General features: G+C 40.7%; 1 protein-coding gene across 1 annotated transcript in view; it reads left to right on the plus strand.

Moving 5' to 3' along the window:
* The first annotated feature begins 295 nt into the window (after positions 1-295).
* The window catches only part of ppp1r16a (protein phosphatase 1, regulatory subunit 16A), a 44,213-nt gene continuing 27,455 nt past the window's right edge, over positions 296-17,053 (plus strand). The window contains exons 1-4 of the mRNA XM_053511093.1: positions 296-423; positions 14,646-15,405; positions 15,491-16,223; positions 16,381-16,451. Of these exons, the coding sequence (XP_053367068.1) occupies positions 15,953-16,223; positions 16,381-16,451 (342 nt within the window). The 5' untranslated portion in view covers positions 296-423; positions 14,646-15,405; positions 15,491-15,952. The remainder of the gene's footprint in view (positions 424-14,645; positions 15,406-15,490; positions 16,224-16,380; positions 16,452-17,053) is intronic.

Below are 17,053 nucleotides of genomic sequence, written 5' to 3' on the forward strand. Positions count from 1 at the left end.
TCCCCGTGACCCTGAACCCAGAATAAAGCGGTATGGAAGATGAATTAGTGAGTGATATACATATATAAACTTGAAACTATGCGATATATACAGTACTGTACACTTGCTGTTCACTTTTTTCTATTTACCTGTAATGTGTCTCATTGATGTCGCCATCTAGTGGACAAATTAATTATGACTTAAATAAACAGTTGATTTTGGCGGCGCCAGGCGTGCCCATTTCAAACTGCATAATGTCTCCCTCTAACGGACAAAGGCGGTAACGCGGCTCCTTTTTTTTAAAGTGGGGCAGCGGCGCGGTTGTTATGGAGAAGCTTTACCCCGCCGAGCTGCAGACATGGAGCCGCTACTCGGGACATAACCACGGCGGTTAACGCGGATATGCCTTCATCAGACCCGTAGCGCCGGCCTTCAAGCGAACAGGTCTGGTACACATTGCTTTTCTATTTTTCTCGCACTCTGTGGTGATATTTTTTTGAAGTCTGGGGCTAAAATATTAAATAATATACCCCCCCCGCGCGCTCAGTTTCCGCGACAGGTTTCCTTTCCAACTGACGCTTTATGCTAAGCTAATTAGCCGGCTCCTCTTTCGCTTCTTCGTAACTCATTAGCGAACTCACTTTTCCCCATTTATATTATCATCTAAGAGTTCTGTTTGCGTCTAAAAGCGCGGGTGACGTGTCGTTTCGGATCGATAACCGTTTTTGCGTTCACTACGAAACATCCTGTGTGAGATCTTCGTGGCTGGGGTAAGTTCTCTTTCCCCCAACTGTTTTGCGACAAGTTACGCCCTCTCTTTAAGAAATACGCTCTGTGATTGGAGGAATGCGTGCTCGTGAGAGCGGCCAGCCAATCACAGTACTGAAAAGAGCGCGTGTCGGAATGCGGATGGGGAAAGAAAAAGTACGCGTAGTGGCTAGCATAGCCTCGTGCATCCTGCTATCATCAAATAACCAGAACTGGTGTTCTGTACGTTTCTGTTAATTTTATTTTTGTTTTTATTTGTGCGGTAAAGTTTATATAACTTTGAAATTATTTTTGATTTTCTTTCGCCCCAAGTTTTTGTAAATGTTAATGAATTATGAAAATGTATGAGAATTTATATTAAGTTATATTAAGTTATAATTTTTTATCATTATGATTTATGAGATTTAAATTATATTTAACAAGTTTAAAATAAATATATTTTTAATAAAATAAAAAGATTTAGACATGATTGTGTAAGTTTTATGATTATTGCAGGGCAGAAATACAGGTGTGTGTGTGTGTGTGTGTGTGTGTTCCTTATCTCAGATTGAACAGATTATCACTGTACACACACTACAATAACAAGCCGCGTTTATGTTAACACACACACACACACACACACGCGCACGCAATCTGGTAAATCCTTTGCATGTTTAAAAACATTGTATATGTTTAACTTCGTCCGTCTACTCCATTAGCATCCTGTCCCTAACCTCTAGCTCAAACTTTTTCTCAGAGAATATTTAATAATTAAATATTAAATATTCATAAATGTATCATTTGTTGCGTACTGTACAGAAACTGAAAAACAGACTGTGTACAGTGGAAAACCCCTAGGTGGCGCCACTCAGGTTTTCTGAAGGATGGTTTGGAGGTTCAGAATGTCTTCTCCTTTCCGAGAGCCGATATTCGATAAACCCAGGTTAATCCATAAATAAGCGAATGGGCGAAGCGAATAGAGCTGGAGCTCGCCTACTTACCTCAGTTACCGCTAGCTAGCTTAGATTTAATATATACGCTACCACTACTTTTCATTCGTTTGAACTCCATTATCCGTACCCTGTGACGACTCCTATGTTTCTTGGGGTAAGTTAAGCTACAACGATTCCAGTTAGCTTTTAGCACCACATATCGCTAGCCTCAGAAATGACTGAAATTCAAAGTGACGTTTATAATTCGGAAAAAATGCCAACGCTGACCCACTTTCACTTTTCACTTCCATCTAATTTCACCTTATAATTTGCAGATAGCTCTGTTTTTTGCTTGCAAAAATAGGTAAATCCTTTTAATGCAAAGTCAGAATTTTTTGGTTTGCATTTTTATATTCCGATCATAACAACCTTCACAATGACCGCAGGGTGTTTCAGGAGAGACAGAGCTTATCAGTGTGTTTAACGTGCTAAGTTGATAAACATTTTTCAGTAACAAAAATGTTTACATTAAACCGTTTTGGCTCTAATGCTTTCTCTTGATGTACGGAAGGTTCACAGTGAGTGTGTGTGGACCATGTTTGCTGCCTGGATTTGTTTTCGCAGGGAGTTGTAGACAGACACTTGTTGTTTTAATGTATATAAGATGTAGAGTGAAATCTCGGATTGCGAGTACCGCAGTTTTTGCAAGTGTTCTGCAAGACGAGCAAAGATTTTTAATACATTTTGACTTGAAAAATGAGAAAGTCTTGGTTTACGAGCACTGAGTATCTTGTATCATGCATGCGCTTCTTGTTTTGACGCCAAGAGTCATGTGATCACAACTGAGCCAGCGCGTAATTTGACACTGTGCCGGTTCACACACATGCGCACACACACACACACACACACACTCTCTCGCTCTCTCTCTTGCCTTTAGCATGTGTTTGTGAACCGACACGGTTTAAATTTACATGCGCGCGCACACATAACGACAGACCCCAACACACATGTGTGTTTGGGTCTATGAGTGTTTTGGAATATGAGCCCGCCTCCGGAATGAATTAGTCTCGTGGTCCAAGGTCTACTCAGTTGGTACCCTTTTTTATTTTATTTAATTTATTTATTTTAAGTCATTTATTTATTTATTTATTTATTTTTAAACTATACAGACAAAAGACAACAAAAGACAACAAAAGAGAACACAAAACCAAACCCCCATCCCCCCAACACCAGACAAACACAAGGATGCCATAACAATCAGATGTCCATAAAAAAAAACATAAATAATCTTCCCCACACCCTTCCTTTACAGTACAATATTATCTGCATTCATGCCCTCAGCAAAAGTTAAGAAAGGCTGCAAAATATTATAAAATGTGCCACTAGACCCTCTAACTGTATACCTAATTTTCTCCAGTTTAAGACAGTACATCACTTCCCTTATCCAGCAGCTAAATGTTGGTGGATCAGGGTCTTTCCATTTAGTCAATATTAGTCTCCTAGCCAAAAGGAAACAGAAGGGGACAATATTTAAATTTTCCTTTAGTTAGTACTAGTTTTTTCTGAGGGCACACCAAACAATGCAATAAATGGAGTTGGCGCTACGATCTCTCCGAATAGTCCAGAAAAGGTTTCAAAAATATCAGTCCAGATCATGTAAAGTCTTGGACAAGTCCAGAATATATGCAGCAGGAGCCTGCCTGCATCTGTCACATGTGGTGTCTATACCGGCTTTAATCTTAGACGGTCTGATTTTTGACCAGTGTAGATGATGCACAATCTTAAATTGTTTTACAGCATGCCTAAGGCAAATGTGTGATGAGAAAATTCCCTGTTTTATTTTGTGCCAGATTTCCTCTGAAATTGGTTCATCTAAATCTGTTTCCCACTTTTTTGAGTAAATCCAAAGGTGTTGAATCATACGTACTGAGTGATTCATAAATCCTGCGTATAGTTTGTTTTTGGACTGATTTACATTCCAATATTGAATCCAATAAAGACAGTGGAGGGCATGATGGGAAATTATTAGGATTCAATGCCACAAAGTTCCGAAGCTGCATTTTTCTATAAAAATGTGATTTGGGAATGTCGTATTTCTGTACCAACTGTTTGAAGGATGCAAAATTTCCATCAATATAAAGTTCAGACAATAAGACCGAACCCTTTCTAGCCTATACTTCAAAAGCATCATCTGTCATTGATGAAATAAACATGTAATTTTTAGCAATTGGGGCAGCCTGTGGTACCTCTTTTTAAGGGAAAACGATGGTCTGACCTGATTCCAGACTTTAACTGAATGTTTAACAACTGGATTAGAGGTCAAACTAGACATTGGATAAATAAATGGTATTTTATAACACAATAATGCTATTAGACAATTATTACAATTTGTACAGTATATTTCTATTTTTGTACATCATATTTCTATTTTTATTTTTAGTTCTATTTTTTCTAGCACATTTTTATTTTTAGTTCTATTTTTCCTAGTTTAATTTAATTTTTTTATTTAATTTCTATCGTATTTCTTTTATTCATATGTATTTCTTATTTGTAAACTTTAATTCTCTTTTAGGGTCAATGGCAGTCTTATAATGCATTTCACTACATTTCGTACTGTGTATGTTTGTGTATGTGACAAATAAAATTTGAATTTGAATTTAGAGAAGTGGGCCTAACTAAAGCCCTCTCCAGAATTTTCCAAACAGGGGGATTAATGTCATTCTTTAACCAGAACATCAGTGCTCTTATGTTGACTGGCCAATAATAATAAATGAAATTTGGATGTCCCATTCCTCTTGAATTGGTACCATTTTTTTTTTAGTAAGTGTTTAGCTATTAACACACAATTAAACCTTTTTTTTAAACGTTTTCCTTTACCGGCTCAAAGAGCAACGTGTCTTTACATGGCATATCTTTGGACTGTGGGGAAAAAAAAACAAAGTACACGGAGGAAACCCACCAAGCACAGGGAGAACATGCAAACTCCATGCACGCAGAGATGGGAATCGAGCCTGGAGGTAAAAGTCCACTACACCACCGTGCTGCCTAGCAACAATCAATTTTCTTTAAAATCTTTGGATTTGTCTCCAGTCTGAGAAATAGGAAACAAATAGGCTGGTAGTCATAATAATAGCAGACAATTTTAGTGCATGCAATTTCTCATAAAACAACAGGGGTGGATTTACTTCCTGTGTGTCTGTAAATGGCCCTAGGATGTGGTGCTTGGTGGAAGTTGTGTCTTTTAGTAACATCAGCAAACGTTTTGGCAGTCCCAGTTTATATCAGAGAGTTGAGAACATCTACATGTCTGCCAGTCATACCGGACGGATGTGCTGTTTGGATGTCTGTGGTGTTAAAACCGCGAAGCTCCTACACAAACTGCGTGCAGGATGGCAGCCTCGGGGAACATGTGCTCAGATCAGATTAAATGGAACTAGATTTAGTAGTAGTGTGAGATTGGATGGAGTTTTATGTCCCAGTGTGTTGATTTACTGTGTACATTGATGCATTGGAGGACTGATTACCCTCGGACCTGAGACTCTGAGCTCTCAGTCAGTAAACACATTTTTTTCCTGTTTCCACATCCTCTTCTCTCTCTCTCTCTCTCTCTCTCTCTCTCTCTTTCTCTCTCTCTCTGTTTTTTTTTGTCTATACATGACCGAGATTATCTGTGTGGGTTTATCCGTTGCCTTTAAGCTTCCTGTGCTCAATAAAGCAGCTTTCAGTCTCTCATGCTGTACACCTGACTCATTAAGGGTGCACCCAGAGTTTTTTTTGTCAGTCTCTCTTTACATGAAATCTGCTGTAGTGATCAGAAGTCTGCGTATAATCTGCTACATTCTCTCAACCAATCAGGCAAACCGATCTTGCCTAGTGTCTGGATTGCAACCACTCAAGTGAAACTAAAGATGCATTAAAATCTAAACAAAAATGTGGACAAGGGAATGTGAGATATAATACGGTTAATGCCATGTTTTCATCAGCAAGAATTATTAAAACTACATATTGGTAGCTAACCAGTATTACTATTGGGTAGAATTTGACTTGCTGCCTAGTCAGTTTACAGTAGGGCAAAAAAAGTATTTAGTCAGCCACCAATTGTTCAAGTTTTCCTACTTAATAAGATGAGAGAGGCCTGTAATTTTCATCATAGGTAGTTGAGAACAGGTATACCTCAACTATGAGAGACAAAATAAGGGGAAAAAATCCAGAAAATTACATTGTAGGATTTTTTAAGAATTTATTTGCAAATTATGGTGGAAAATAAGTATTTGGTCATGAACAAAATTTCATCTCAATACTTTTTCATTGCCAACAAAGGGTTTATAACAGAGGTCAAACGTTTTCTGTAAGTCTTCACAAGGTTTTCACACACTGTTCCTGGTATTTTGGCCCATTCCTCCATACAGATCTCCTCTAGAGCAGTGATGTTTTAGGGCTGTCGCTGGACAACACGGACTTTCTTCTCCAAAGATTTTCCCTGGGGTTGAGATCTAAAGACTGGCTAGGCCACTCCAGGACCTTGAAATGCTTCTTACGAAGCCACTCTTTCGTTGCCCGGACGGTGTGTTTGGGATCATTGTCACGCTGAAAGACCCAGCCATGTTTCATCTTCAATGCCCTTGCTGATGGAACGAGGTTTTCACTCAAAATCTCACGATACATGGCCCCATTCATTCTTTCCTTTACATGGATCAGTCGTCCTGGTCCTTTTGCAGAAAAACAGCCCCAAAGCATGATGTTTCCACCCCCATGCTTCACAGTAGGTATGGTGTTCTTTGGATGCAACTCAGCATTCTTTCTCCTGCAAACAAGAAGTTTTATTTTGGTTTCATATGATCATTTGACAATCTTCCAATCCTCTTCTGGATCATGTAAATGCTCTCTAGCAAACTTCAGACGGGCCTGGACATGTACTGTCTTAAGCAGGGGGACACGTCTGGCACTGCAGGATTTGAGTCCCTGGCGGCGCAGTGTGTTACTGATGGTAGCCTTTGTTACTTTGGTCCCAGCTCTCTGCAGGTCATTCACTAGGTCCCCCCGTGTGGTTTTGGGGTTTTTGCTTACAGTTCTTGTGATCCTTTTGACCCCACGGGTTGAGCCATTAATACAGGTAACGAGTGGAGGACAGAGGAGCCTCTTAAAGAAGAAGTTACAGGTCTGTGAGAGCCGGAAATCCTGTTTGTTTGTTATTGACTAAATCTTTATTTTTCACCATAATTTGCAAATAAATTCTTTGAAAATCCTACAATGTCATTCCCTGGATTTAAAAAAAAATTATTCTGTCTCTCATTGTTGAGATGTACCTGTGATGAAAATTACTGGCCTCTCTCATCTTTTTAACTGGGAGAACTTGCAGAAGAACTGTTTTGCTGCGCTGTTTTCTTTCTTTTCCAACACTTTTTAATCACCGTCTGGCAGGAAAATAGCCTTATTTCAATTCTAAGTAAATGAAGGTAAAATTTAGTTTGTACAACTCATAGATCATAATTCCTCGAATAAACAATAATAACATAATGAAGTCAGTTAAACCGTGTACTCATGTTTGCTTACAGCCAGGTCTTGTAGTGTATCGACTGACCAATCACAGGAGGAGAAAGAGATCAGCCACCTTTCCTGCCTCCAAACTGAAAAAACTTGAAGACCGGCACTGTTGCACTCACACAATACACTTTTGCACTCGCGCTACTTTTAATAGCAATATCATAGGCCACAACCCGCGAAAATAAATGTGTGCACAGCTCTAGTGCTTTCAGACGTATCTCGTTTGCAGTTGCTGATTTTGGCATTTTTCCAGTATCACACTTTTTGCTTATATCGTGTTCATTTAATTGTGGGGAACCAAAATCGTGATCAAATCGATGATTCTGTTATTACCTACTATTAGCAGTTGTTAATACTTTAAAACCTTTAAGAAATCTCACGGCTTGAGACAAATCAGGGACATTAGTCGAACTGAAAATCACTGAGAATGGGCACAAATCAGATTAATGTCCTTTCCCTGCGTCACAGCTCTACATACCTCAACATGCGTTTTTTCATGTACCTAACAACGTTTTTTAAAAAGGATTTGCGCTACAATGTATTTTTACACACTGCGTCTAAAGCTGGAAGTGACCCAGATAGGCTGCCTATCTAGGTCACCTCGTTATACATGCATTACCCAGATGACTAAACCTCGCTGACTTTAATATCACTACGCGGACTCCATGATAAAACCAAGCAATAGATAGATACGGTGTGAATTTTTGGGATTGATCCTGAGTGCTGTGACTGAAGGCAAATAAAAAAGGAAAGCGATATGATCCCAGAGATGAAAACATGCCATGGAATGTTAGAGATAGGAGAAGAATGCTAACAAGCAGACGAGTAGTGCGGGGCTGGATCTGATTCTGTGTGTGATAATGAAGCATACACTCCGCTTCGGTACAGGCCGCTTTTTCTAGATGTGCACACTAACGATCTGAGTAAATAACTTTTGCAAAACCTTGTGGATAAAATGTGAAGAGAAGTCTGCAAGCGCAGTAGTTTAGCCAGCATTTAACCACCACGATCCTTGCACGCACTTGACAAGACCGTTGAGGGGAACCACGAAGTGACCATGTTTTCTTGCAGAGAGCACTTCCATTTTTCTTCTTCTTGGCTCTCGTACCCATTCTCACACTACCGTCCCTCTTATACTTTAGTGGGCCAGACATTATAAATTATCATGCTAGTCGTTCAAACTTGAGCAGGCACTTTTCTCCTACTCACTGAAGGAATGTGGGCTTATAGAACACCCCCACTAGCGGGAATTTGGAGGTCTATCAAACGCACAGGTTCTCCTTAAATGGTTTTTTAGACAACCATGTACTGGTTTGTTCTGACAATCTTGTGGCTCATTTGCCATTTGTTCAGATGTTTATGGTCAAGCATACTCGCTGGTGTGTGACACGTTCACAAGGTTAACATCCTCCAAAGTGTCTTTACCCTGGATCGTTTTTGGTATCAAATCAACTGGTGAGGATGCACCCGCCCCGCACTGGGCCTCACTGTTTACTACAACCGTCCGCTGCTGATTCTGTCCACATCACCGTCTTGCTTGAGGCCCCAAAGCTGCCTGTTAGGTTTCCCCTGAGGTGCTTGACATCCTTCCTGAGTTAGACCTGTGTACCAAAAAAACGACTATACAGTCTCCTCCGAAAGTATCGGAACAGCAAGCAACAAAACAATACTTTAGTTTTTCCTCCAACACATGAATTGGACATCAAAAGATCAATAACAAGCGATGGACCAAAACTTCACCTTCTATTACATGATATTTACGTCCAGATCTCTGTTAAACACCTTGCTAAAAACCATCAAATTTCCAAGTGATCAACATTATGGGACCACATTGCTGACTCTCAGGTGTGTCCTGCTGGATTAATTGTTTAAACCATCGACATCCCTGAGAGTCTACTCTTGGTTTCAGTCTTGAGTTTCACTGAAGACTGCATTTGTTGTTAAGAAGGACAAACCAGCATGAAGACCAGAAAGCTGCTTACAGGCGAAAATCAAACTGTATGATATGCAGTGAAATGCTTACACAACTCTTCGAGACATCAAATGGAGAGAGGATAGAATAGGGAGATCTTACTGCAATAAAATAACAATCGCACTACAAAAATTCGGAATTGTACAAATCTACAAATTTACAGAGTTGCAATAAAATAACATAAAAATAGAAATGTAGCTATATAAAATGTATAAAATATTTTAGATGTGCTGTATGAAAGGGTAACAATATAGTGTGTGAGTATGACTGCAGCAGTTTGAGTGAAACATGGAATAAAGTGTGTGTGTGTGTGTGTGTGTGTGTGTGTGTCTCAGCAGCAGCGTTATTGTCCATGTTTTAAAGTGCAAGGTCCTCATTTTATGTGTAAACCAAGAAAACCAGCACGAAGCATCAGCCGAAGTTATTATGCTGAATGTTTGTTCCTCCGCACACTTTGAAGTTGTTTTGTGCAAGAATACGCGGTGAATTACAACAACTTAATCCGTAGATATCACCAGACGTTAGGGGACACGACTCACCAGGAAGCACCCGATACGATATCATCACGATACCCTGGTGCCGATTCGATTTGTACTGTGATTCTCTATTGTGACTAATGTGATTAGGTATTGTGATTTCAGAATTTTTTTTACTTCTTGTTTTAGTTCTAAACAGGTAATTTGGTCAGGACACCAAACGGCGTGAATAGTTCAGAGCGCACCACCTCCACCTGGAGGATTACAGAGGAACAGCAACATTGTACCACCTCAAATCCAAACATTTATATAAATTTAACAGCCATTTATATAAATTCATTCTTGTAGCCACACAAAACAATCATGATCCGTCACTCACTCGATTGTGGTTTAACCTGACACCCGCCGGGTAAAGAGATACCGCCGGATGTTGTTAAGATGCTGTTAAGATTACAAAGTGCATCATGGGAAAAACCTTTATCGCAAAAAAAGTTCAAGCCAGCACTTTTTTTGCTTTATAAAACAACCTTATCATTGTGACTGAGCACAACTAGAACGAGTGTGTGTGTGTGTGTGTGTGTGAGGGCGCAGTCATTATCAGAAGGTTGTAAAAGCAGCGAAAGTACTCTACAGCTAACCTTTAAACCTCGGTGCTAAAAGTGTCGGAACGCTTCAAGATTGCTGAAAGAAACACATCCACGTTTCACTTGTTAAAAACATAATTCAGTGTGAACCTCACACACTCTGGGGATATCTGAGCTAGTGTGTGCCTCAGGAATCACAAATATCTTCTCCATTTATGTCTAAGAGCTCGGCGTAGCAGTCGCGCTCGTGCCGCCTGAACATGCTGTGGAGTAGTGGTGTAGCGAGGTCCCGCGCCACGACCCCGTGCGATACAAAGTTTTTACTTCACTTAAGCGTCAACCCGAGTGTTTACTGATGAAAAATGCTTTATCTGAATATCTTGGCTTTGAAGTTGTTGCATCCGCTGCACTGCTTCCTGCTCTGAACATCTCATCTCCGTCTCCTCTGATCACGGCTAGATTATAATCCCACTGGGGGTTCAGGCGCTAGATAGCGAACCGCGCGGGACCCGGGAGTTTTCCTGACCTTTAACTTTAATCAGACCAAACGTTAAAGATGTGCAGTATCGATCTTGTAATTCATGTCTGTATGTCATGATGCACGTTACGTCTGTTATTGCGGTAACTTTTTAAAAATTACATTTGAAAAATGTTTTTCCTTTTTTCTTTCATAGCTGCCTTAGTGGCTCACACTCCACGCGGTCGATTTCATAACCGCCTCCAAGCTTTCGGATCCCCGGGTTCCTCCCAGATTTCTTCAGGAGTGTCTGTTTAAACTCACGTGCCACACGTGGCCTCGTTACAGCCAGCTCTGGGAACGTAAAGGTGTCACACAGAGGTGTTTGGGATTTTCGTTTGGGGTGGGCTGGGGTGGGGATGGTGGTGGGGGGGTTAAAGTTTCGTTATTTGGAATTTCTTTGAAAGAAGAAGGAAAAAAAAAGACTGGGTGTGCAAACTTTTGCACCGTGACCTAAAATGTTCTTCTCGTGCCGTTTCTACATTAACGTGCTTATTGTGCATTTTTGTGGCTGGCTTGTTGCTTGTAGTAGCCACGCCCACTGCATTGGCTTTTCTTCAGCTTGTCATAACATGTTCGCTCTTTAAACGTGTGTGTGTGTGTGTGTGTGTGTGTGTGTGTGTGTGAAAGAAAAAGGCTTTCTGTTTTATTCCACGTCTGAAAAGATCCAGTGTATGATGATGATGATGATGATGACTGTTTTGGAGGGTGTGTTCACTCTAAATACAACGTTTCTGACACACACACACACACACACACACACACACACACACACACACACACACACACAACATCTACTGTATGTGCTGAACCGGATTGGATATGATCTCATAAACTCTCATTAAATGTTGATGAGCTTCTCAGATCTTTAATGAAATATAAAATTCATGAGATGACAAGCTGTCTTGTCATTCTGCAGAGGGCGTGTGTGTGTGTGTGTGTGTGTGTGTGTAATAAGCTTCTGCGTACTGAAAGGTTGTGTGTGTTTGGTTGTGGGTGTGAGAGATTTTGGAGAAAAGGTCCACTGTGTGAGAAAGTTGATGGGAAGGAGGGTGTGTCATGTCTAAATATTATTTTAGTATTCGCATATGTATATACACACACACACACACACACACACACATGGGTCTAGGTAGCACACCTATAACTGGTCACATGACTCATGGTGCTATTCGGTATCCCTGGTGAAAGAGACACCGGTCTGTACAGCGGTAGGCTGGCTTTTCAGGTCGTTAAACCTCACACACGTGAGAACCGGTGTGTTCAGGACGGGTTTGTTTCGTGTGGGCGGAGCTAGAAAGAGCGCAACAACATTGTCCTGATTGGTTCACTCTTTTCCATACTGCTTTATCTTGGGGTGCCTGGACCCTCTCCCAGGAGACTTGGAGCATGAGGCGGAGTAGATCCTGGACAGGGTGCCAATCCAAATACACACGTGCACTCATTCACACACTACAACTAAATTGGGAACGTTTTAGCCGTTTTTCAATCTCATTATATATCTGAGCATTCTTGCACTCTTGAGTGGTCGTGGGATTTGAACCCAGGACCTTCCGAACCGTAGTCTCATGCCTTAACCACTGTGCTACTCCTGACCATAGCCTCATCGGCATGTCTTTGGACTGTCGAAGGAAACCCAGAGGAGATCCACCAAGTACAGGGAGAACATGCAAACCCCACACACACACACACACACACAAACCCAAGGCGGGAATCGAACCCAGACACTGGAGGTGCTATTCTGTGATATTCGGTTTGACTGTGTTATCGTGATTGCCATGACTCTACTTCATCTTTCAGCCACACCCAGTTAACTGTCCGCTCACTACATGGCGTATAACTTTCACCCGCGGTGCTTGTTTAATGTAACCGTGTACCAGAAGCAGGAGGTGGCTGAGTAAAAGCACTTCGTTACTGTCTTTGACTGTCTTTGAGTATCTGAGTGTTAGTACTTTTAGTAGTTTTATTAGAGGATGCGTTTACTTTTACCCCACACAAAGGTACAGCAAATATCTGTCCTTGTACTCGTCCACATGGAGTCGTGCTACCTAACGACGTAGTGGTGTGTGTGTGTGGTATTTAAAGAGGGACTATCGCCACCTGATGACTGTTATGCGTAATTGCGTGAATTGTCTTTCCATTGAGACACGCCTACTAATGTTACAGGTGTTTAAAATCCGAAGCGGAGCGGGTTGCAGACAGCGATGGAAATAAAACGTTCATAGCCGGAAAGGAGAGAGAGAGAGAGAGAGAGAGGGTGTGTTTATTTTTGAAAGCCTTATCTTTTTGTACTTGTTACTCAGGTAGACGTGTAAATGAAGGACTTCTCCTTGTACTTAAGTAATATTCGCCCCAGGGAAGTGCAGGATGTGTGTACTTTGCCCACCTCTGCTGTTTGCCCTCCACATGTCTGATAAAATAGCGTTTGATAAAATGCTTGTACAGTGCAGTCGAAGAAGTTTAGAACGAAAGTATTGGCTCCTATGTGGTGCACTTTTTAAAACTTGGTTTTGTAACCCAAATAATAGAAAGGACAAAAACTAACTTTGTAAGTTTGTTAACGCGTGCTTGTCGTCTCATCTTCACTTAACATGTCAGATATTCTCTCGTCCTGTTGCGTGATGTGGAACTAGCACCGCGGCTACTTGTTTGTGTGAAATTTAGCTAAGATGTTATAAAACGGAGGTTTCCGACCACAGCGGTTCCCAGTTTCTTGCCGTGACTTTTCTTCAGTTCTGCGCTATGAGTTCTTGCACTCTGAAGTTCATGGTTTCAGAGTTCGTCTCTCTTTCCAACTTTAATGTAACGGGGTAGTGGGGGTCTGCATTGATTTACATAAAGGTCTTTTCCCCCGCTTTCTCTCCCTCTCAGTCCTCGCTCCTGTCTACACGTGTACTGCGTGGTTACTGACATTTATCAATAATGAATGCAGATCTATAAATAGGAGCTGTGCGCTGTAACGTAGACGAGGCCTGTGCTGCAGATTAGATTAGATTAGACTAGATAATGTTGTGTATTATTTATGCATTATGCGTGAATATGGTGCTTTTGTTATTAATATATATGTTACTAATAAATATGCCATCAAAATCCAAGTAGCTGTGAAAAAAAAAACCTGTAAATGTAAAAAAAAAATGGTAATGAAATCTGCTCCTAGACTTTATAATTTCAAGATTCAAGTATTTAATTTTTTACATATATGGTTGTACGAGTACAGCAGTAGTGAAATGCGATTGCGACAAACTCCAGACTGTGCAGATAATTAAAAAAATAAATAAAAAAAAAAGGAAAAAGCTTTAATAAAAAGAATAAGTAAAGAATAATATGTACAAGATAAAAAAAAAGAATAAAAGAATCTGACAAAAAATTATATACAATATAAATTACACCGAATAATAAATGCAGAATATAAGATATAAAAACTTATCTATAAAAAAGCGAGTTAAATGTCACAATAAACAGAATGTTATACGTCTTAGGGAAAAATCACTATGGATTAGACCACGATACTGTACTGCGATTCTGTCAGTATCATGCTTTTATAAATATCTCAGTTCTACAGTATATTAAACATTTGTGTGAATAGTTTATAGCACCACCTGTAGGGTTAGAGAGGAACTGCAGCATTTACCGCCTCAAATGCAAACATATAACGTATAAATTAAAACTAATTGTAAATAAATCCATTTTGGATCAGTGAGAGCAAATTAGTTTTTATTTTCCTTTTGTTCCTCTTTTCTAATTACGCAAGTAAGTTGTTGTGAGACAAGAACGCTTGCCGTTATGTCATCAGTCACTGATTATTTTCCCATAACAGCGTGACACCGTGTGATTTTTTCTCCTTCATGTGTACACTTCTGTCCTTTCTCACTTTGTCGCTCTTTGTCTCCTCAGGTTCCTGGTTCGGTTCCATCGTGCCACAGATCTTAAAACTGACTCCTTAGGATGGCTGTGCTTCATTTTCTCGCTCTCACACTGGAATTTAAACGAGATTCACTGTACAGGAGTTATGGATCCGAATCCTGAGGAGCTGCTCCGGGGCTGCGATGAGGAACCGAGACCTGCTGTGAGAATCTGCTGCTTTTTCTCTGCTTAGGCTTCATTTAGAAGAGACTCTTTTTTTTTTTTTTTTTTTTTTTTCCCCCCATGCTGGAGAAATGGCAGAACGTCAGCGTGGGTCGACTTTTAGTCCTCTGTAAAGTCCAGAGTAACCTCCAGGAGGACCAGGATCGGACCAGATCATGACTTTTACTGCTTCCGTCCTTTCTTATTAGTTTTTTTTATTTATTTTTTTCTCAGTCAAGCGTGTCTTGCCCTGCTGTACTTCGACCGCTATCACTGTTAAACCAAGAAACTAAAGGCGCTAAAACAGGATTGAACTTCAAAGTCAGACTGTAAAAAGCCCGGTGAGATGGAGAAGGTCAGCTCTCCACTGTAACGCACACGTCTTCCCTTCTGTACCTCCAGAGTTTTAGCTCTATTGTAAGGTGAACCTGAAGCTGGCGAGTCTCGGCTTCTGCTCGTCAACACGTTCACCTCCTTCAGTTCTTGACCTTGCACTGTCCTCAGGCCTCGTCCGAAACCGCAGAACAAGGAGAAAGAGCTCAAATAAAGAATGTTTGATTTGAGATCAGGAAGACTGAACCTGTAGAAGGTCTGAAATCAGGAAAGATCTTTATTTTTATTTTTGCAATGCGTATAGGCTCATATGAAGTAACGCATCCTTCTTAATTCATCAGAATTCATGCTGGATAAAGTGTCCTCAAGCCCGATGTAAAGGAACTTGACAATCAAGAACTTGACATTTTTTACATTTTATTTTAAACTAAACCCTTGCCTAATTCACTTCATAAAAAAAATATATATATATTTATTTTCCATTAAATAATTTCATTGTCACTTTCTCCTCCTTGCACACTTTTAGACTATTCATCTCATAACAGTTTCTGTTTACTTTAACGTTTTTCGTCTGAAACTATCGCTGAGCTGATGAACCTGGTGGAACTGAGAAGGTCCAAAGATTTCAGGAGCATCTCCACAATCAGGAGACACAAAGCTGTACAGGAACCACAAGGCGACCCGCTTCTGAGGAGGTCGCAGGAATGAGTACAGCGTCAGAGATCCCCTGATCACGAAACGAGCGCAAACCAAAATTTTATTTATTTATTTTTTTGTTGTTTTTTTGCTGGTTGTCTGTGGAAATGGCGGAGCACGGCGAGCTGCTGTCCGAGATGTCGAACGTGAGCCGACTCTCCACGACGGATCGACTGAAGCACGCACAGAAGAGACGAGCGCAGCAGCTCAAGGGCTGGGCGCAGATGGAGAAGGAGAACGCGCGCATGGCGAAGAACAGCGTCGCGCACCGGAAGAGCGGCGCCGAGAGGAGGGGCAAGAAGGACGGCGGGAAGAAGGTGAGGTTCCCCAGCAACATCACGCTGCTGGAGGCCGCCGCCAGGAACGACATCGACGAAGGTAGATCTGGAAATTACCTTACGTAAAGTTAAAGTGTTCTGTAAACATTCCTAGTGTAAATAAATAAAGACACGCCTATTCTCATTCTGGATTGTGAGTAATAAACATTGTGATTTTAATGTGTGTGTGTGTGTGTGTGTGTGTGTTTGTGTTGCAGTGAGAGTGCTGCTGAAGAATGGTGTTAGCCCAGACCTGTTTAACGAAGATGGACTCACAGCCTTACACCAGGTACACACACACACACACACACACACACACACACACACACATGCAGTATAAGTCATTGCTTTTCAACATTGTTGTGTCTTTTCACCACAGGAACTTTCCTAGAAACTCAGGAAATGTAGCTGCATTTCCAGGAGCCAGGGCCAGTTTTTTTTTCCACCCCAGTAGTTCCACCAAGCTGCTTCCTGCCCCTGAGTCTGTAACTCTCTGCAGTCCAGGAACTTACTGGGGTGGACCAAGTGTACTGAGTGGCAAAATGCGAGCTTTACTTTTTCTGAACCTGCCTTTTTATAATTAAAAAGGAAAAAAACAAAAAACAAAATAAATGATAGTTTATTATCTTGTTTCCCCCGCGTGTGGCCAAAAGACAAACCAGGAATGTTTCCAGGAACTCATGATAACAAAAGCTGAACTTTATGGGCTCTCCATAAGCAGCACAGCACATAGAGAGCTCATAAAGTTCAGCTTTTGTTATTGTAAATTTAAAAAGATTTTAGATTCATGGAAGCTTCACAAACCACTTTAAAATGTTCAAATATCTCCCAGAATACCCATAATGCACTGTTTGTTTGGACACAGTCTGTGTATAAGCCGCTCTCTCTCTC

Source organism: Clarias gariepinus, chromosome 14 (assembly GCF_024256425.1).
Source record: "Clarias gariepinus isolate MV-2021 ecotype Netherlands chromosome 14, CGAR_prim_01v2, whole genome shotgun sequence".
Classification (NCBI taxonomy): Eukaryota; Metazoa; Chordata; class Actinopteri; order Siluriformes; family Clariidae; genus Clarias; species Clarias gariepinus.